This window comes from Lissotriton vulgaris, chromosome 10 (assembly GCF_964263255.1).
Source record: "Lissotriton vulgaris chromosome 10, aLisVul1.2, whole genome shotgun sequence".
Classification (NCBI taxonomy): Eukaryota; Metazoa; Chordata; class Amphibia; order Caudata; family Salamandridae; genus Lissotriton; species Lissotriton vulgaris.
In genome coordinates, this window is record NC_141698.1 from 87,643,015 (window position 1) to 87,662,833 (window position 19,819).

General features: G+C 42.5%; 1 protein-coding gene across 2 annotated transcripts in view; it reads left to right on the plus strand.

Moving 5' to 3' along the window:
* DNAAF5 (dynein axonemal assembly factor 5) overlaps window positions 1-19,819 on the plus strand; it is a 195,813-nt gene that overhangs the window by 73,032 nt on the left and 102,962 nt on the right. For both annotated transcript variants that reach the window (XM_086940560.1, XM_086940559.1), the window contains exons 5-6: window positions 13,309-13,541; window positions 16,317-16,529. In XM_086940560.1, the coding sequence (XP_086796686.1) occupies window positions 13,309-13,541; window positions 16,317-16,529 (446 nt within the window). The remainder of the gene's footprint in view (window positions 1-13,308; window positions 13,542-16,316; window positions 16,530-19,819) is intronic.

Sequence of the window (19,819 nt, forward strand, 5' to 3'; positions counted from 1 at the left end):
CTTCCCATGCCGTTTTAAAGCCTTCTATAAGAGGGGCATCTGAACCATGTTGTTGATAATATCTATAGTAAGATTTAAATAGTACCACTCTGCCACCCCTCAGATTTTTTGGCAATGAGCACTGAATACTACACTAGAAGTTAGCCTATTCTGTGGTTATGATGTAGGTCTTAGTACAATATATCAGACTTCCTGCAATTGTTTTTAGCTTTTGCTAGTTGCTGCTGGCACCGGTTTGATTGAACAGTGTACCAAATGACCCCATAATGGAAGGGGGTCATAACATAAAGCAATTCTCACTGCTTTGCTCTTGTTCCACGACCACGATATTTTAACCTATGGTTAATTTGCTTTATTTCTTACTTCTGATGACTTCAGCAGATACTTCCACTCTTAAAAGTACTCCTTTGTAAGACGAAGCAAGGGACTTCGAGTGGACGATTGCATTTCCATGCTATTGATGACATTGTGCACACCTAATTTAAGGGTGATGGAAACACAGTTGATTACTGATTGCAGCCCCTCTTTTGGAACTGCCTTCCCGCCATGTTACAATGATAGTGATTGCTTTCAATATTTAAATATGTACCTAATATCAGGCTGGGACCTTGGTGATTAGATTGATCTACCAAAGCTTTACAATACCCGGCTAATATCATCCTTCCATTAAGGGAGTTTCACATAAAGAGCATTTAGCTGTGGTACTCACCAGTTTTGCTCTTGTCTGACCTATGGCAATGACCCCTGTCTCTCTCGGATGACATCTAATCCTAGTAATCTTCTATTAAATTAAGAGGATTTTAAACCCTGCAAGTGAAATACCAATAACGGATAAACACTACAAGGTGTCCTGCTAACACTTGGCAGAGCTTTTACTTTGTCATTAGCAATCACATGCTAACTGTCCCTTGTGTTTGACAACCTGGCAACCAATTGTATGAGTGTTTTTTTTTTATTTGGTCTTGCATATTTTGAATACCAGCATTTTAAAGTACTCCAAGCCAAACCAACATGTTATTTAGCATGTGTAGTGACCTGAGAGTACAGAGTATTTCCTAAGTGGGATAAGGACACTTGGGACTCTGCCTTTTATTACATTTTCAATCAACTCTTCACAAACTGTTGTCTGAGTAATATTCAGTTGCTTCTGCATTATAGGTGTAACAAAAAGCATCTGTGTTCTTGCCTTATTCTCAACTTCCTCCGTTTTAGCTGGATAGACTGGATAAATACATTGCAGACTAAGTATTTCTGTGCTGCCTCTGTTTCTCATCAAAGCTGATCTGTTAAGAGATTTGTTGTTTTAGTAATTCTCAGCTGCTTCTATGTTGCTCCTGAGCTGACTTCAAAATGAATTTATGGTCTGAGTATTTCTCAGTAGCCGTCTCATCACACATCTGGGTGAACTGGATAAGAGTCACATGAGGTGAGTAATTCATGCATGCCCCTTTTAATGACGTCACAAAGCTGGCTTGGAACCTGAAAACCAAATAAGGATGTGTGTTCAGAGTTAATTTCTCTGATGCCCTTATTCCTTTTCTGGTTGAATTATTAGAAGATCTGTCATCGAAATATTTCTGTTTCCACTCTCGCCTCTCACCAGAGTGGGAAGGACAGAGGACCTCAATTCGGATAATGATTCAAGCTGAATAATTGTAAGATGCCCTTGGGTGATTTTTTTCAGGAAGAACTGGAAAATGCTCTTTACCCAATATCTCCCAGCTGTCGCACTACTCTTTTATCTGGGTCCCTGGGCCAGGTCCAAATTTCAGGAGCTAAAAATATACCAAATACATGCCATCTGAAGGTGAACACATCCTCAGCAATAGTAAAACATGTTTTCTCTCTTTATCCTCACATTTTATGGACTGCCATCTTCAGTCATCTTCCACTATGTTATATCACTGCTCCTCACTCTTTTCCATGCCACCCCTTATTCTCTCCTGCCACATTCACACCTTTTCATTGCCCAGTCCTTGAGACTTTCTACCTTTGACCCATTCCTGGCCCTGCAGGTTATTCCTTTCTGATGCTCTCCATCCACTCCTCACCTTCTCTTCACTCTCAAACCCAGCCACCATTCCTCCTTTTGACAGGTATCCTTCCCACTGATCCCTCTTTTTTCACTCCCTGTATTTGACCTCTTTCCTTAGTTTAACCATTTCACACATCTTTCCCTCTTTCCTTCTTCGGCCTCTTCCTATGTTATCTCCATCCTCTGTACATCCCCCACATGGCCTTCTTATCTCCTTTGCCTTACTAGTGGGCTGCTCTTCTGATGACTTGCACCTCCTTTCATTTTTTCCTCACTTTAACCCCTGCCATTCCTTCCCCTTATTTCACTATTCTTTCAACAGCCTTCCCAAATGAGACAGTCGAGGAGTAGCTATTATGTACGGAAATACCTTTTTTACCCCCCCCCCCTTTTCTTACCTCTTCAGCTACCAAATGTGAAACTTTCCCTGTCGGGTGGATGTTTTATCACAACACCTCTCACTTCTTTCTCTTTGTATATGTGCACCTTTCTAGAATTGTCCTGAATTTGTCCTTTGAAACTAGCACCCTTAATGTTTACCTCAAAGTCTTATGTTAAATCTATACCCAACAAGCCTGATGTTGGCATAAGCAACATAGTACATTGGAGATCCATTGCAAAACAGTACTTAATGTTATCGTGGTAAATTGGCTGTTGTGTTTGCTCTTGGAAGCGGAACATCTTGGTCATAAGGCACTGTACACTTACGCCGGATCTTAAACAATAGCTTTAACTAGCAGTTGGATGGGGTGGGGAGTCTGCGGGGGGCAGGGAATGGTTTGTGAGCTTTTGTAAAACTTGTGTGGTCTAGAATCACTTTCATCATTCATTGTTGACACGTGAAGTGAACTTCAGGACTACTAATCCAAGTTCATCCATTGACCACAACAGTTTAGATGGTACATAATGCCTAGTTTATCCCACAGAAAGACTTGACCCAGTTCTTTAAACTGGATCCTTTTTTCCAGGAGTCAGACAAGTCTTATATGCAGCGTTCCATTCAGAAAGACAAGGGGTTGTGTCATGACCTCATGTTTAGCCTAGATGAGTTCAATTCTCAGATCCTCTTCAGGTGCCTCTGGTTTCACTTTTACTTGCACAAAAAGTGCAGATGTGGTGCCCAGTACTTTACAAAACATCATAATTAAATGTGTTTATTTGTTGCCAAACCAGGTTTTTCCGGTCTCAAAAATAGACAGTATTTTGGCTTGCTTTCTGTACCATTGGGGTTTGTTAATCAATATTATGCATATGTTTTGTTGGAGATCCTTACTGAAGTCACTAACTCCTCTCCCAGAAAATCCTTCATTTAGAAAGCAAATTGACTTTTCAGTGGGTGGCATTTCAGGTGTCTGTTTCCAAATTGAATATAGTATATTTAGCAATTGTGTTTGTTGGGAAATTTGAGAATGATAGCTTCTAAATACATTTGCTGCAAATGTTTATTTAGTCGAGAACTGTAGGCAAATCCGATTTTTTTCAACACCTTTGAGTTTTTGTTTAGACCGAACTACATATAATAGTACAATGCATACAATAATAAAGAGGTCTGTTCATATCATCAATGATGGGGCTAAATTCTCATCAATAACATTATTTCACTACAGGACATTTCATTGCCTAGAGGAGCGAGTGATAAAGATTGTGTCCTGCCTGTGCAGTTGTTTCAAGTGCATTTGAAGAGGGCCATTCTCGCCATTCCTAACCACCTTATTACATCAGGGATGAACAAGACTGCCATGTCTAGCACAGGATAGTTTCTCAAACATCTGACAAACTGGGATCATACCTCCTCAGATTTGCAAAGATTATTGTGGATTATCGCCATCAGTTTTACAATGGTTAAACATTCCTCAACTTGGACCATCATATGCTCAATTGGGTTCTAGTTTGCAACCTCTATAATGGCACAACAGAGTCTCACGGCCAGAAATATATGTGTAGTTTCCCTGTAGGAGCGTAAGTGCGTAGAATCTGTCATCTCCAGGTTAACCCAGCAAGACTGTTATATGGTTCGGGTGTCAGAGTGATGCAAGTTATTTCTTGGATGGTGTTCAGTATTCATTTCCAATGTTTTGAGTGTCAGTTCACAGCCACCACATATGGTTCATTGTTCGAGTCATGGAACTCCCTATAGCATTGGCTCGAATACATGTACATACATTGCAATCTAGTTGATGAAAAGTACCATTGTAGCAACATTTTGTTTTAGTTTTCAGTATGATGTGTGCATAATAAGGACTTTACAGCCCTTCGTATAAGCGACCATACATCATCTGGCAACTCTTTGCTTTGCTCAGCCTCCCGTTTGGTCATGTACTTGTGCTCAATATCTGTGTGTTATTTTTGCAGACCTGCTTATAGTCTGGTTATTCTACTTCTTGTATATTGTTGGGCATAAAGGGATTCTATAGGGCCTTATCCCAACCAACCTATACTTTACATTTTTCTGTGCTGGAGCAGCAGAGATGGTGAAACAATCTAGAATTACCTTGTGATTATCAACCGAAAGTTTTCAGACAGCTCTCTCTGATTATCTCACCAGCCATTCACAATTCTGTCTTGTTACACTCTAACCTAAAGCTTTACTGTGAAACAGGACCAATACTGGAGTACAGGCCTTGTCAACGTGTGGCTTGTCAATGCCACTTTCACTTCTGAGTTTAAAGAAGTAGCTTTTGCCCATCATGCGGAATTTTGGTTTTCCAAACAAAATTCGACAACTTTTGATTAGATGGTAGCCTGTGGAATGAATAGAGGAAGAATCTGGAGGACATAAGGAAGACTGGCATGAAATATATTTTAATGCTTGCCACTTGGCCCAGCGATGAAACCTCCAGCTATCCCCATCTATGTAGGTCTTTGTATAGTGTGTTGATTATGTGGGGAATGTTTGCTCCTAAGAACAAGGTTCTTGAACTAGGGAGATGAATTGAGGTAGGGAGGTAGAATTAGGACCTTCTACAAATATGTTAACATGACCTCTATTGTTCTTTAGTAATCAAAACACCAATTCTGACTGACTTTGAAATGTTAATTTTAAGCATGAGACTCAGTCTCTGTTAGTAGTTCGGGAAGTGAGGTACCAGGATCTTTTAGAAAATGGAGAATGTCACTCCCAAACAAATCTTTGGTGACCTCTGACCTTTTTAATTCTCTTGGTTCATGGGTTTGTCTTGATGCCTTGAGCCAGAGGCTCCATCAACAGAGCAAGGAGGAGGGGGACCTCGGACGTCCCAAAATTGTTCCCATGGGAAGTTGGACAGCCATGGTGAACCCTACATTTGTATTTATTTTCGTAGCTGGTCTTGCAAAGTTTGACCAAATGTATCTTTTCATGTATAGACCCAGGCCTGAACTATTAGGGAGATCATTCTAAAAAAAAAAAACAGTCAACTTTGACCAAGTCCTCCTAGGTATCATGGGATAGAAGTACCATGTATTGCTTCTCTTGCTTTGCTATGTTTATTCTAGTAGGTCAGCAGACATATGGATATTGTCCCAATTCTGCCTCTCTTTAATTTAGTCTGGCTGAAAAGCTAACATGAAATCAGGCCAGGATTAAAGTGTAAGACTTGGAATCCAGTTATTTAATAGTTCTAAAGGTCTGTAGGAGCGTCAGTTGGCCACACTGTTTTTAGGTCTCGCCTGTCGATGCGCATGCGCATCGAGCAAGCGAGACTATTGCGAGTTATCCACTCTTTATCCACACTGCAAGGAATCGTGGCGATTCCTTGCAGTGCCCGTGACTTTTAAGGTCAATGCGCATGCGCATTGAGCTTATGCGCATGCGCATTGACCTTAAAATCGCGTGCGCGTGCACGTCCGTCTCCTAACAACACACACACACCCTCTCCCCCGCTCCGCCCCCTCCCGCCGTGTCGCATTTCTCTTTCTCCTCCCCCTCCCCTCTCTCCCCTCCGTCTCGTTTCACACACACCCTCTCCCCCGCTCCGCCCCCTCCCCGCCAACACCGCCTCGCGAGCTCGTCATTCCAAACCCGCCCTCCCCCGCCTGACCCCGAGCCTAGTTTTCCTGGTCTCTCACTATCCGTTCCAGCAAATGTATCACATTTCAGTTTTCTGAGAGGGCTGACTGAATATAGCGGCAGATACATTTTCATGTTTTTGAGTTAGGATCTACAAATCAGGCCCTAGCAGAAAACAATTTAGTTGTCACAGATGATACTGTGAGTAAAAGTTACATATAAACCATTCAGTGAATAATTGTCTGTGTTTTCGGTGCGTGAAATTAATTAAATTGTTTGGTCCATCGACACACCCTCTCCCCCGCTCCGCCCCCTCCCGCCGTGTTGCATTTCTCTTTCTCCTCCCCCTCCCCTCTCTCCCCTCCGTCTCGTTTCACACACACCCTCTCCCCCGCTCCGCCCCCTCCCCGCCAACACCGCCTCGCGAGCTCGTCATTCCAAACCCGCCCTCCCCCGCCTGACCCCGAGCCTAGTTTTCCTGGTCTCTCACTATCCGTTCCAGCAAATGTATCACATTTCAGTTTTCTGAGAGGGCTGACTGAATATAGCGGCAGATACATTTTCATGTTTTTGAGTTAGGATCTACAAATCAGGCCCTAGCAGAAAACAATTTAGTTGTCACAGATGATACTGTGAGTAAAAGTTACATATAAACCATTCAGTGAATAATTGTCTGTGTTTTCGGTGCGTGAAATTAATTAAATTGTTTGGTCCATCGGTCAATTTAAAATGTCTGTCTATTTTTGAAGAATTTCCCAGCTTGGAGTTTTTAGAATATGGTCACCCTAGTTCAGGCTCCTACACTATGCTAGCTTAAAACACTCCGACTAACCCTCAGTAGCCCTCCTTACAGGCCCCTCCTGTTGCAATCTATGGAGAGCCCCCGTCTCCCTGCTGTGGGAGCCGGAGGATAGAGGCCGGAGAGGTCACTCCTCCAGGAGCTCTGAGATTGCTGCCATGGCCGGGCTGGGCTGCACGCTCTGTTCCTGCTCTTGGTGAGTGTTTATGCCACCGGTGTTAAAAGGCTGCCTCAATTCCGGTGTACGCTCTTCCCTGGTTAGAAATTGGTGTCTTGTTTCTAGGGAGAAGTTTTCGGGTGTGGAGTAAAAACATTTTTTTCCTGCACTAGTTGGAACCACTGAAGCCGGTCCCTCCAGCGGGAAAAGAGGCGTGCCGCGGGCTGCTAAAGACCAGTACACGGATGCAAGTAAAACTGCGCCAGTGGCTCGTATGACCTTGAGCGATCCATTCAAATGCTTCTCTGCATCTATCTGCTGCTACAGCCATAACAATGTCTCTGCTGGACTCGGGTTTAGCCTGCATGTTATTGGCTCCGGCGCCAAAGGTGGTGGTTTTCAATGGTGCATTATCTGAAGGTAAATTCACATACCCATGTTGCCGTGGTGCCCTCTCGGAGTCAGCCCTTATGCTCTGTTCTGCTCCTTGCAAAGTTGGCGAATGCTTGGTATGCGCAAGACTGCTTTGCACGTTCAAATCAACAGAGACATTATTTGTTTACTTACATTTCCTTGATGATAATACTTTCTAAAGCAGGCGTCTGTTTATTGCTGCAAATCGGGTGTAACTTGGGCAAGCTTTAAAAAAATTGTCCAACAATAGCGACTTTGCGCAGCATGACCGGATTTTTATCCCTTTTTTCATATTTACCTTTGCAAAAACTTGCACAGAGCGCAGACGATGTCAGGAGTGAGTCAAAGGGAGAAAGCTTGGGAGAGGATGTGGTCTGACGGCTAGAGCTGCTGACTTTGGTGCTGAAAACCAAGGCTCAAGCCTCGGGGTCGACTCCACATCCTGTGATTCTGGGCAAATCACCTAATCTCCCCGTGCCTACCAGAAATTTAAAAAAACGAATGTGGCCCTTAGAGCTACTCACCCTCACTCACCCTCACTCACCCTCACTCACCCTCACTCACCCTCACTCACCCTCACTCACCCTCGACCCCTCACTCACCCTCACTCATCCTCACTCATCCTCACTCATCCTCAACATCTCACCCTCACCCACCCTCAACCCCTCACCCTAACTCACAATAACACTCTCTCACCCTCACCCTCACTCACTCTCACTCACACTCACCCTCAACACCTCACTCACCCTCAACACCTCACTCACACTCAACTCCTCACTCACCCCCACCCTCACTCACCCTCACCCTCACTCACCCTCAACACCTCACCCTCACACAGTGCAATAGGTCTCGCAGGATTTTTAGTTAAAGCTTTTACATTTGCTTATTGCTTTTTTGATTTGTAATTCTTTTGCATTGCCTACAAAAAAATAAAATGCAAAAGATTTACAACAAAAAACCTATAAACAATTCTAAAAGCACTAACTCTAATGCTGCGAGACCTATTGCATTTCTAATGCTTGTTAGATTTTGACAGCTGTGTCAGCACAGACCCCATTATGGCGTCTTGTGTGTGGAAGTCAGAAAGGAACACCTTGTTAAGAGCCTCCATTAAAGTATCTTGGGGAGTCTTATAAGATGTATCCGTGAACCCTTCAGAGACTCCTATATGAGCGCCTGTAATTCAGATATCCTTAGTGCCCCTTCATGGTATTGTTGTTTAAGGTAAAGCATGTTATGGCCTGACTCTCCTATAAGAAGTTATTGAAGCTGCACTCTCACCCTCCTTCAGGTTTCTGTACATTTTCTGTCCGCCATTGCGTGTTTATGCTACTGTGCAAGTCTATGTATTTGAGTTTCAGACACAGATTTCTTTTGTAAGTCACAATCGTGTTATAGTCTGTGAAATAAGCTCTCCCTTGATTCCTGCTTTAGCAACATCCCAGACTGTGCCTCTATATGTCCAATAGATGCATCTCTTCAAAACCGTGCTTTTGGACGTTTATTGTGTCTGACAAAGGCTACCCCCTGGAGAAAGGATTGATATTTGGGCTGGACATGGTTATAGTTGCCCTTTAGCATCAAATTTTCCTTGATAAAGTCTGAAATTATGGGCAAAAGGTCCCTGTGAAACTTTTTTTTTAATTGTTAGTAGCACCAAAGATTGAGAATAAATTGAATGATCTTCCTGCCTGTGTTCCCCGCAACACCAGTACTCTCTCGTCTCTATCTCTGATGATCCCCAGGAGCCGCCTGCTCCGCTCGCCTCCTGGAGGACCTTTACCGCTGCGCGATTCATTCCGAAGATTGATCAAATCGAACTGTAACTGGCTAAGCGCAGATAAGCCTTCTGATCTTTGGAATTCAAAGCCCATCTCTGGATTTTCACCAGTTCTTGGAGCCTAAGGAGTCGGTTTACACTTCCACCCCAAAGTATGTCTTTTATATAAATACATTGCAGATTGCTTTGTCTATCTGTCATGGAGTATCAATTCTAAGGTGGTTTCTCTCTTGAATCCCACATATACATCTGGTCGCCCTGATGAAGGTATGACCCACTTTGGGTTAGACATCGAAACGCGCGTTGGCGTTGAACAACCTCGTGCTTCCAGATCTAGCTACTGTCTTCAACCCAGAGAACGCACAAGAGCTCCCTCTGTTAGCTAATATCCGCTCTCTGTATAGGATTGTGTACCATTTTGTAATCGTAATTGTGTGGTTTATTTGTTGCCTAAATGTTGATGACTGGCTGAATGTTTGAGTGTGTATGAATTCTGAAATGAGTGTTGGTCATTATTGTTGGAATGTGGGACCGTATTTATATGTACTTGTTTTACCAAAATTGACAAATTAAACAAATGTTAACAATGAAAATATAAACTCTATACTTTGTAATAAAAAAAAGTTCTTTGTATGTTAGCCCAGTTTTGTTGATTATTGAGTGACCTTAACAGGCACATGGGATATTATTAATAGACAGGTTGAGTTCCTTAAATTGCCTTGGTCTATCTCTGTTAAAGTCAGCCCATGTTTTAAAAGGATAGCAATTTTCCTTTTCTTGCTTGTGGCAATCCAGTGGAACTGGGACGGATGCCAATATGATCTGAGGTGTCCTACGTCTACCCTATTCGAGTGGGTCTCTTGCTATATCTGTTTCATTAGTAGTTAACCATTTAAGCCTCATTATGCTCTTCATGGGTGAACTGAGGCCCTCCCTGAACATTTAAAGTCGTGATTTGAATCAGTGTCATTGTATTGTAGTATCAGGCACTCTCTGCCATATTCCACAATACCAATATCCCCACATATATGCCTCACCCCGGAATGAGTCTCCAAACATGGGGCTCTGGGCGTAGGCAGGCTCAGGGAATGGACCACCGTGGACTTTCATGTCAGATCTTTACTTCCATTGTCGTTTCGAACTATTTGGAACAATAAACAAACGAAAACCACAAATTTAAAAAACAACAATTGCTGAGTTAATTGCTTACTTAGAAGCTATGTCAAATGTGGAAACCGGAGGTATTAACATAGTGAACCAGTGTTAATCATCATAGAGGGGCAGTAATCGGGAAATATCAGACACCTACCAGGTCTAATTCTAATCCTAGGATGCCCCCATCCAAGCCAGGCTAGTATTTTCTCATGGAAAGAGCGGGGAAACTCCTCTAAAAGGATGCCAGTGCATGATGAACTGAAACTTGTTTCCAGATTATGGATGTAACAACAAGAGAGTGGGAGAACAGTAGATGTAATCTAATTTATAGGCAAGGGGGCCACAGGCTCGAGCATGACATTTCAGTTATCAGCTGAGTCTGCCTCTACATCAGTCTCCTGTCGGATCTGCAAATTTCATGTCCTTCTGCACTACCTGTTTCAGCATATTGTTGTCAAACCTAGAGTGTCCTCCCTCAGAGAAGAGGATAGCTCTAAGTTTGTGTCTTGATTAGGGTCATGTAGCCCTCACAACTTTTGGGCCTTTTGGGATGCTCACCATGTTATGCTGTTTTTTTTTACAGTAAATATGAGATCGAAAGGATGGAATGTTGTTACCTCCTTGGGGGGCGAGGGGTGTGTGTGTGTGTGTGTGTGTGTGTTTGTTTGCTCGCTCCTTCGCGGCAGAAACCTGTGTACTCTAAAGGGGGAATGGCGTGCAATGGGGAAAGAAAAGAAACTATAACAATGGCAAAATATTTTTTTTGTTCTGATTTCTAAGCGATAGAGTACAAGCATCCCACTAGCTCCACACCCTAGTGAAGAATTGTCATGTGCATTTTAAATTAAGCAATGGTCTTTACGGAAAGACCAGAGGATACTGGGATAATGGTAGGTCTTTCCATGTGAAAAGCACTTTAAAGCTATGCAAGTAGATTGAGTCTAGTTATGAGCTAAAGTTCAACTAGAGTCTAGAACCGGAGACTGCCGGTGCCACAAACTGCGCTGTAAACTAAAGACAGACCTGCGCCATGACTGTTGCATTAGTCTCTCACGTATCCTAATTGTGTGCACGCTGCCGTAATCATAGCAACCAGTAAAAGTTTATAAACAACACTTTTCGACTGAAGTGTATCTCTCGTCACATACTTGTTTTATTGCATCCACTAGCACCACCCAGTTACCTTGACAGCCTTAAACACTTAAATATTGCTGTTGTGTATTTTCTAGCTTTAGCTAACACCTCTGTGCTGAATTCCAGTAAAATGTAATGTTTAATTTTTCCCGGGCAGAAACGCTCAGTACAATTTTTGTTTTCACTCAAGACACCTCTTGGAAATACTCAGGTGTGCCTTCCATCTGCCTGCCCGGCGCTCCAAGTTTGCTGTGCATTGTGGATAGAATGTATAACTCAGTTAAACGTTTTAAAAAGCATAACTGTCTGGTTTCACATAGCCTCCACATTTATGCTTTCATTGACCTAATAAGAGTGGACTCAAGTCAAGGGTTAATTATTTTACATTTGCACAAGTTAGAGATCCCTACTTTAACATGTGTACTATCCAGGCCCCCTTCTTATGAAAAAAGCAAAAATTATTTTTTATATACTCCTCACCCACCGGGGATTCCCATTGGTGGCCTGCTTCATCACTAGGTTCTTTCTTGTTCCGCTGCCGAGTGGGACGTGCTGCGACCAATGAGCTACACAGGAGCACTGAATAATTTCAGACTCTATAGAAGACAATAAGAGTTGGGGCGGGGGGTGTCTGTAAAAAAAATACCTGACTGGTAGCATCTGTTACTTTAATAAATGCCCACCCTCATCATCTAAGGGAGAATCTCCCTTTTGGTCATTTTTTAAGGATTAGGCGCAGTTGCACTGATACCAGCGATTACAATGCACAAGCTGCAAGTATTGCCATCAAGTTCAAAGCTAGGAAATATCCAGACAGAGTGGTTCAAAAAGCCATGAAGAGAGCATGAAACAATGACCGGATGCCCTTCTGGATCATACTCCACAGATACCAGACATATGAACTCCTGATCTGCATCACGATGTTTAACATCGCACCCGACACAGTCGGCAAAATAACCAACAAGAATTGGGGCATCTTGAACAGTGACCACCTAAACTTACCCAAGCCAATGTTCTCACATAGGAGAGGAAGAAGCTTAAGGGTCTCATTGGTTCCCACAAGACCACTTACAAAGGTATCTGAGATTAGATAGATACCAGGGACACTCCTGTGGGTAGTGGGACACCACCCATGTGGTAGATGCAATGTTTGCACCTTGACGAAGACCACAAAACAATCAATTGGGGAACAATACGCGGTGGAGGTTGAGACAGTTCACCAGCTGTAACTCACCAAGGGTGGCATAAATGTTAACATGCCCATGTCAACTCCCATACATAGGCATGGCAACCCGTAAAGTTGAGATACGGATTGGAGAACACTAGAGTAATCTTAGATGTGGGAGAAACACAACTAAGATGTCGGCACACTTCACTGAGATGGGACACAAGTCGATAGATTACCAGTGGCTGGACCTAACTAACTAGCTTAGAAAAAGACATTTCTCTTTTATGGCTTCAGACTGGCAACTATGTTCTAACGTGGCCCTGTGATTGGTCTTTCTGGTATAAATGCTTCATTCTCAAATAGGAACAGAATAAAAAGCCAATTTAAATGACAATAAATAACATCACTGGCGGGACTGTTGTCATAATTTCACACAACATTTTTTCTTCTCACAGCAAGCTCTGGATGTGATTGGTGTCTCAAAAGGTTTTCGTTGGGGACATACTGGTATTTGCGTGGAAAAAGTCTATTCGAAGTAAAAAATGTGTGGTAAATGTACTCCGAAGTAAAAACTTAGGAGTAAAGGCTGTTTCCCTTGTATTTAGTGATGGAGTCTTTACGTTCATCCTTTATATTGATTTGCCGTAATAGCATTTTTCTACCCTATCTTTCTTTTAGTCATTCGGCCGCAACTGGGATGTCGTGAACTGATTCACAGAAACCTCTTAAAAATCCTTCCAGCTATCAGCCATGACATCACAGACTGGGTCGTGGGAACCCGAATAAAAGCAGCCCAGCTTCTAGCTGTTCTCCTGCTGCACGCGGAGGATCACATCACGCAGCACATGGAGCTGATACTCAGCACCTTGTACCAAGCATGTTCAGATGAAGAAAGTCAGGTGGTCAACAACGTAAGTTTAATGGCGTCTGTCACCTCTTTGCATCCCAAGACACCAGTAGTTACAGTTCGTTTACATAAAAATACTTCCAGGGGTCCCGCTTTATGAGCGTACAAACCAGATGACTGCAATCTTCCCTCTAAAGTTGTGAAAGCCAAATATTGCTCCCATGTTAGTTTTGCTGGACACCCCTAAAACAGTTATCATAGATCCTTAGATTTTAAATGAAAAAGTAATACACACCATTCTCATTTAAATATTCATTGCTAAATGTCTCTTATGTGAACCCGCTTATTCCCAGCTAATGTTTCTGCTGTTGCCTTGGGCTAGTCCATCGTATTTCTTGAATCATCTACATTTTCTTTCATAAGTTCTATTTATGTTTTGTCCATAATTGTTTTACAGAGGAATGTATTGTGGAGAATTATTTGGTTTTTGCTCATTCATTCCAAAGGCTCCTATCATCAAACCTGTTTCGGGTTGGATTACATTGACATTCCAACTGGACTACTGTGATAACACATCAACCCCCTCATTTTTTTGGGTTTCCTACAAGTGCTTTGTTTTTGCTTCCTAGGCTATTGCTCCCTTTTACCCTTTTTTTGTAGTGTTATGAGCTAATGTTGAATGACTGTATCTCACCTATTCTGCCAGCACGAGGGAGTGTATGCCCTCCTAACATATGCAACAACTTAATTAAGTGAATGGTTCATTTTCATAAGAAAGAAGTATAGCACAGTAATACCCACAAAGAAGTCAGTCTGGCCATAAACATGTAGCACAAAGATCTCAGTACCAGTTGTAGCTGCTGAGAGGTATGAACAACAACCCCATGATAAAAGGTGACTTGCCTCAATAGTACAAGCACTATTATTATCACAGTGACTATGCTAACACTGTCCCTAAAGTCCCCTTAGAAATCCCATTTTCTTCCATTAAAAGAAGTTCAAGTTGGTGCAGGGTGGCCAGTGTTTGGCACCCACCGCTTCACCCATTTCCTCTAGAACCTACTACTGCTGCAGATGCTTCCTGTGGGCATCTAAACTATTTGCAAGTCTGCTTACCTGTGGTTGAAAGTTTTCGGATTCCTCTAACAGGGGCACTTATTGGATTGATATTTCTTTTGCCTAGAATCATAGTCTTTGCTCAGAAAAGAGACAACCTACTTAAAATTCCAACTCCAGTGGCATAAAATCGCACAGCAGTCTTTTTCTTATTCTGCCCGAAGTTCTCATTCCCTCCTGAGTTGTACCAGACCTCTTCAAATTTTCCAGACACTGATGCCACTGCAATGAGCCACAACAGCAAGCCGCCATTGTTGAAAGTTATGTTAGTCTCCATTGGCCACTCATTCATCAGTTTGTGGATGATCCCAAAGGTCTCACCGTCTGCTTCGGAGAGCTCTTATTCCCATCATCCCACACATTCACAACTTAGAAGCTTGGCTCCCGTAAAACAAATGTTCCACATATTGCATTTTAAATTTGAAAAGGAGAATGAGCCTCACATCTTGGCCTTTCTTGCTTTGGACAGACACTGGTGCCTGCTTTTGGGACACGCTCACTACTGACTTTCACTGTTATCGCACTACTGAGATCTGCTAGAATCTGAAGCCAATGGGAAGAGAGAATCAAGAAGATAGACCTTATTTATTTTTAAAGGATTTGTTTAAGATTCTATTGAAAATGTTGAAACTTAATGCGAGACAGAACATGTGCTGCCACTGCAAATGTTCATGCAGCATTTCCTTAGATATTACTGCGCATCCCAGTCTTACTTCTGTGTCAAAACGTGCATCATAAATTCATTAAAATGTTTCTGGCTTGTGTAAAGACTTTCATTGTAATTTCTACTCCGGTTTGTGATTACCGGTCGCATGGCGTATGCACGCAAGGTACGGTTGAGATACTCTCCCTATGGACTCCGTAGAGAATTGATGCATCCTGGTGAAAATACATTCCAATATTTATTAAATACGGCTGCAGTAGGGTTTTGGGAGGACCCCATGAGTGAAACACTGACGGCAGACTGACCCAATGGACCACCAGTGTTTCCTTTTGCCAGAGCGGTAATGGTTGTCTGAACGATTAAGTATTGATAGGGTGCGCTGGAATTGGTGACCCTTGCTTGAATATTCCTGAATGCCATATGTTGGCGAAACGCGTTGGCTGCACATTTCTTTGCATATATGTGGAATAAAGCACAAACAATAAAGGATAAAACACTCCAACAGAGGACTTTCTTGTCTTATTTACACAAGTCTTCATTATTACTCTGTTTCAAAGATTCATCTGTTAGTTGCCCCTCGTATTTGTTTAAATATATTTTATATTGTTTTATAACATCAGTTTTTAAAAATTGATTATTTTCTTCAGGTAAGTTTAACCTTAACAAATGTAGGACATGCTGATATACAGTGTACTCCGCGTTAACTGCCACTTGCTTGCTTTGTTTCAGTTGGATGTACTGTAGCAACCTAATAACCTTCAAGAGTGTAATGAGAACTGATAGTCTTTCCAACAATCATCTTCTAAATAAGAAAAAGAGGATTCTGTAGGAATTAAGTATTAAATGTACAATCGGGCTTTTAAGGCCCATTTTACTTAGTGCTCTGTGCTCAGTATAGTGAGATGAAGAGTACTTTACTGCTGCAGATGTTTGCTACGAAGGTAAAACGATACTAACAAATAAGGATGTGGGATATTGGCAGGATAGGCAGTTGGCTGTTTTTTTGTGGGGTGAGGGGTTTGCTGCATATTTCTAATGCTTTGTCGTATTACGTTGTAGTGCGTGAAATCAGCGGAGTTGATTGGAGCGTTTGTTAATCCTGAGGTATTTTTGCGATTAATCATGTCGGCGCTCCAGAAGTCGCCCATGCCCTCCCATCTCATGGTGCTGGCTGCCGTTATACGAGGGAGTTCTGGCCAAATGATTAAACCGCATCTGACTAACATTGCTAATGTCCTGTCAAAACCGGAAATTTGCCAAGGATCTGAAAAGGTAAGAAAACTGAAGAATTGTGCTCCAATTCTTTCTGTTATTAGTAATAGTGTAATATGCAGTGTATGCCTCTACTATGTAAAATATCCATCTCTAATCCGATTAAAAACGTTCTTGTAAAGTTGTTACTATCTGGTCCCTAACTAATGTTTCTGCAGAGGATAGCATGCCTTTTTAAACCTCAATCATGCACAGGTTTAAAGAGTAACTCATTAGTTTGTTACGTATTCTTCCTTTTTAACCATCCGCAATTCCCCTTTTTTGACATCTTAGTCTTTCAGAAATGTTGAATTACAAAGTATGTCCATCACGAGGAATTTAAATGATTTGCTAAATGTTCTTAATTTGTCCCTTGTGGTATTTTTGTTTTAGACCTTATGTGATAGTAAAAGTAACCAAATGTGAGAAGATTCCCCATTTTCGCTTTTCTCCGCCTAATAATTTGATATGCATATTTTTGCAATCTTACACCCTATCATTATTTCAGAGTGATGCCAGACTACAAAGGCACTGTGGGCGTTCCAGCTTGCCTGTACTCGGAGTTATTTGTCTATCATTGGGTTGTTTGACAGTGACTGCTTGCTGGGGGATCGCTTTCGAAGAACCTGCCTTAGAGGCATAATACATCCACGCTGTAATAAGCATCTTTGTGTGGTTCATCCCGGAAAAGGGCTTTTCCATTCTTTATGCTCCATAAGCCGCAGAACAAGATCTATTGTCCCTTGACTTCCTTGTGGTTTATTTCCTAAATTGTAATTAACCAGAGAAAAATGTGCCACAAATCACATCTGTCGCCTTCCCTTTCAACGTTGCTCTCAGTTGAAAGCATTTGTGAAAGTCTACAGCCATCTTAAATGTAACTGCTGTCTGTCTCGTGTTAAGTCCTTATGTGGTATATATTACCACAGGGCCCCATGATACGCATGCACAATTACACTGTATTCATATAAACTTTTCAGAACTTCTGCAGGCAAAGCTGCCCAGAGTACTACAGCGAGGTGCAACATGGGCCAGATGTACGACTGGTTTTAACAGTCGCAAATGGAAAATCGGGCCGTTTGCGACTGCTAAAATATGTTGTAGCATGTACAAACCCTATTTGCGAGTTAGTAACCTATTACCGACTTGCAAAATAGGGTTTGGGAGTCACTTCTAGGAAGGGGCATGACAAGGGCGTCCCTTCCTAATAGCAAGTCGCAAGGGGATGTATGATTGATTTGCGACTGCAAATGTGGTCGCAAAACAATCGCAGCTACCACCAATCTCAAATTGTTGGTAAGCCAGTCGCAATGGGGAGGTGTCCCCAGTGGATCCCTTCCCCTTTGTGTTTGGCAGCAAAAATATTTTTTAAGAGCAGGCAGTGGTCGCACGGACCACTGCCTTCTCTAAAAAATAAAAATAAAACTTTTTTAGACGCATCCCATTTTCGTTTATGAAAAACGATGCATGCGGAAAAAAAAGTTGATATTTAAAAATTGAATGCAAAAAGAACAATTGATGGACAGAATGCAGAATAATGTCCTACATTCACCTCAGTGCAGAGATCTGGGCCTAAATCCATTGTTTTTGCTCCCCATGCAATTCCAGTTTGAACCTAGACATATGCAAATCAGTATTGACCCTGCGCCCAATGGGAACAGTCCAGCCCGTACTGCCAGGCCAGGTCCTCCCTGGACTGGAAACAAGCATCCTAGGACCGGTTTCGGGGTTTCACCCCTCATCAGCCAGGATAGCTTGACTGCATAAAAAGCAAGCACAGACATGGTTGACTGCTGTCCCCAACAGGCCACCATCCCTATGATTGCAGTCCATTCCCAATGGGTCACAAATTGCGACCTGCCTCATGAATATTGATGAGGCAGGTCATTTGTGACCCCATTGGGAATTGCTAAATGTGTCTGAGATACATTAGTGCATTCCCTATTGCGAGTCGCAAAAAATCGCAATTTGCGACCCAAAAAACTGGATAGTCTTATGTCTGGCCCTAGAGGTCTTGGGTGTAGTGCTTGAAACATCTACATGACACCACTCAAAGACATAATCAGATCACACAACATCAACACCATCTCCTACGCTGACCCTCAGCTCGTCCTCTCACTCTCCGGAAACCCCAGCTTGACGAAGACCAACTTCCACAGCTGCATGAAGAACGTTGCAAGATGGATGAAATACAACTGCCTGAAATTCAACACCGACAAAATGGAATTTCTGACCTTCAGCAGACACACTGACCTCTCGAATGACTCCTGGTTGCCAGCAGAGCTCGGACCTACCCCCACGCGACAGACCATGCCCTCAACCTCGGCATCATACTGGACCACGAACTCTCCATGAAACGTCAGTTCAACACTGTTACCTTAGCCTGCTTCCACACTATCAGCACAAGAAAGACTGAGACGCAGGCCTTCATCACCAGCCAGCTCATCTACAGCAACGCACTCTATGCTGGCACATCCACCAAACTCATGCATAGACTCCAGACAATCCAGAATGCAGCAGCCAGAATGATCATCAACTTGCCCAAGAGGACACACATCACCAAGCACCTGAAAGACTTCCATTGGCTCCCTGTCCAGAAGAGATGCCAGTTAAAGCTCCTGACCCATGCCTACAAAGCCCTTTATAACCAAGGACCAGGCTACATGAACCACCAGAAACTGACCTGACCTTCCACCTAACTATCAGAAACCTCCTCTCTGCACACCTCGCCCTTGTTCAGACACTACGTATCTGAAGCAAACGCTCTGGAGGATGAACCTTCTACCACCTCGCTGCCAAAGCCTGGAACTCCCACCCCTTCCACCTCTGCACTTCTCCCTCGTTGAACCACTTTAGGAAGGGACTCAAGAAATATTTTTTCGACTGATACCTGCAACGCAACGCCAGGATACCCCCAGGGTGATTAGCTGTGCTATATAAATGATTGATTGATAGTGTATAGGCTAGAAAAATTATTTTACTACTTATAGGGAAAAACAGGAAACATATTTCCGTAAGTGTATGGATCCAAAGCAGTTCTGAACAGACTTGCCTGTTAAAGGATGTTCACATTTGGCTACTGAAGATAAATTGCAAAGTTTCTGTACTACTACTCTTTTTCAGAAGTTACACACAATGTTGCTCAAAGGTTTGTTAAACCATCCTGGGAAGGCAAATAATTATTTTTGTTGTAGTTCTGAAACAATGTACTGGCCAAACATTAAGATGACAAATGCAGTGTTATAATGTAGTGGGACAGTTGTAAAGAAGTATACTGCCTCAAGTAATTTGTCTCAAAACTGAAGTAAATC